General features: G+C 40.0%; 1 protein-coding gene across 1 annotated transcript in view; it reads left to right on the forward strand.

Annotated features, from left to right (window-relative positions):
- Positions 1-1,013: 1,013 nt before the first annotated feature.
- Positions 1,014-1,949, forward strand: part of LOC126396078 (cytochrome c oxidase subunit 5B, mitochondrial) — a 4,402-nt gene continuing 3,466 nt past the window's right edge. The window contains exon 1 of the mRNA XM_050053918.1: positions 1,014-1,156. Within this exon, the coding sequence (XP_049909875.1) occupies positions 1,060-1,156 (97 nt within the window). The 5' untranslated portion in view covers positions 1,014-1,059. The remainder of the gene's footprint in view (positions 1,157-1,949) is intronic.

Genomic DNA, 1,949 nt, shown 5'->3' on the forward strand with positions numbered 1-1,949 from the left:
TTACTGTTAATTTATCATGTTGATCTGTTCTGTACGACATCTATTGCACGTCTGTCCGTCCTGGAAGAGGGATCCCTCCTCAGTTGCTCTTCCTGAGGTTTCTACCGTTTTTTTCCCCGTTAAAGGGTTTTTTTGGGGAGTTTTTCCTGATCAGCTGTGAGGGTCATAAGGACAGAGGGATGTCGTATGCTGTAAAGCCCTGTGAGGGCTAATCAATAAGCTAAGTGACTGAAAATAACAGGGTCCCCATGGTCATGGAAAACCTGGAAAGTCATGGGATTTCATAATCACAGTTTCCAGGCCTGGAAAAGTCATGGAAATGTTTTTTGTGGAATAAAATTGTCCATAAATAATCTTACATGTAATATAACACACAGGGATCCCACAGTCATGGAAAACCTGGAAAAGTCATGGAATGCCACAGTCTTGTTTGCCAGGCCTGGAAAAGTCTTGGGAATGGAAACATTCTTAAAAGTTTTGCAAAAGTCATGGACATTTTTCATGTGTAATGACATTTTCGCTGAATAATCTTCCACATGATGTAACAAACAGGGTTCCCAAGGGTCATGGAAAACCTGGAAAAGTCAAGGAATTTCATTATCACATTTCCCAGGCCTGGAAAAGTCATGGAAATGTTTTGTTTTTATTGAAATCGCCGACCACAAAACATCACACTGATTATGAAAGTGTTTAAATGTTTTCGCCCCAGAAACATTTTTTATTAATTCAAGTTTTTATTTTTAATGTAATTTCTGGTTTATTGAATAAAAATCTGTGAAAATATTTGACTTTAATGTGACAACAAAATAAAATGTGAACTTTATCCAGTGTTCACATTTATGTTCTGCAAATGTCTTAAAATCAGTTCATAGTTTATTTTATTACATTAAAGATTAAAGAAATACTTCGCACTGTGGGACAGATATAATCCAGTAGGTGGCGGTAATGCAACACATGGATGCCAGCCTCTATAAAGCGCCGAGAGGAAAAAGAAGAAGAAGAATTTCTGTTATACGTCATCAACGCGCGACCAGATTATACCCAGAGGAAGAAGGAGACATGGCAGCAAGGTTACTGCTTCGCTCAGCTTTCAGAGCCGCCACGACCCTCCGGGCGGCCCCGGTGCCCGCTGTGACCCGCGGCATGGCGGCTGGAGGTGAGGACCGCACCGACACCGAGTCATGAAACCGCACACACCGAGGAAAGAAGACTTAAATCCGGCCTCCACACGCTAGCTAACCGGTTAGCATTAGCAACATTAGCAGTGCTGCTCCGCTAACTGCGAGAGGTCAAACGTCATTTTCAGTCATTTAATTAATTAAAGTCAATGAGTGCTGCTCGTTAACTTGGCTCAGCTGTGTCTCTGCTCGTGTTTGTATTTTATACACTGAGTTACATTATATATTTCTAACTTTAGTGTTAATTGCGACTAATACACGGGACGTTAGCCGGTTAGCTCCTCAGAGTAAACCAGTCTGTACAGGTCACAGGTCTCACACAGTGATAGGCAGGTTACTCTCCAGATGTAATCTATTACTAGTTACCTTCATTTAAAATCAGTATTACAGTAACAATATTACTCTGCGTGTAGTGTGATCAGTTACTGAAGTTAATCTAAATGACGTCAGAAGAGCTGATGTTGCCGTGACATGGATGAGGGTCATGTTGTCAGGTCTGACACATTCATGTGTTCACACTCGTCCACTGATGACGTTAATAATGCTGTGATGGTATAGAGCCATTACATTAATGAATGTCCTTGGACTCAGGGAGGGTCACAGTCTGATTATTATGGGATATGGATCAGTATTTGTGGGCCTGTGTTGAAATCTGTCAAAAAAATGTTAATGAAATGACCGGAAAATATTCGTACTATGTAAAAAAAAAAAATGTTAATGAAATGACCGGAAAATATTCGTACTATGTAAAAACTTTTTTTTTTTTTTTTT

Source organism: Epinephelus moara, chromosome 9, assembly GCF_006386435.1.
Source record: "Epinephelus moara isolate mb chromosome 9, YSFRI_EMoa_1.0, whole genome shotgun sequence".
Taxonomy (NCBI): domain Eukaryota; kingdom Metazoa; phylum Chordata; class Actinopteri; order Perciformes; family Serranidae; genus Epinephelus; species Epinephelus moara.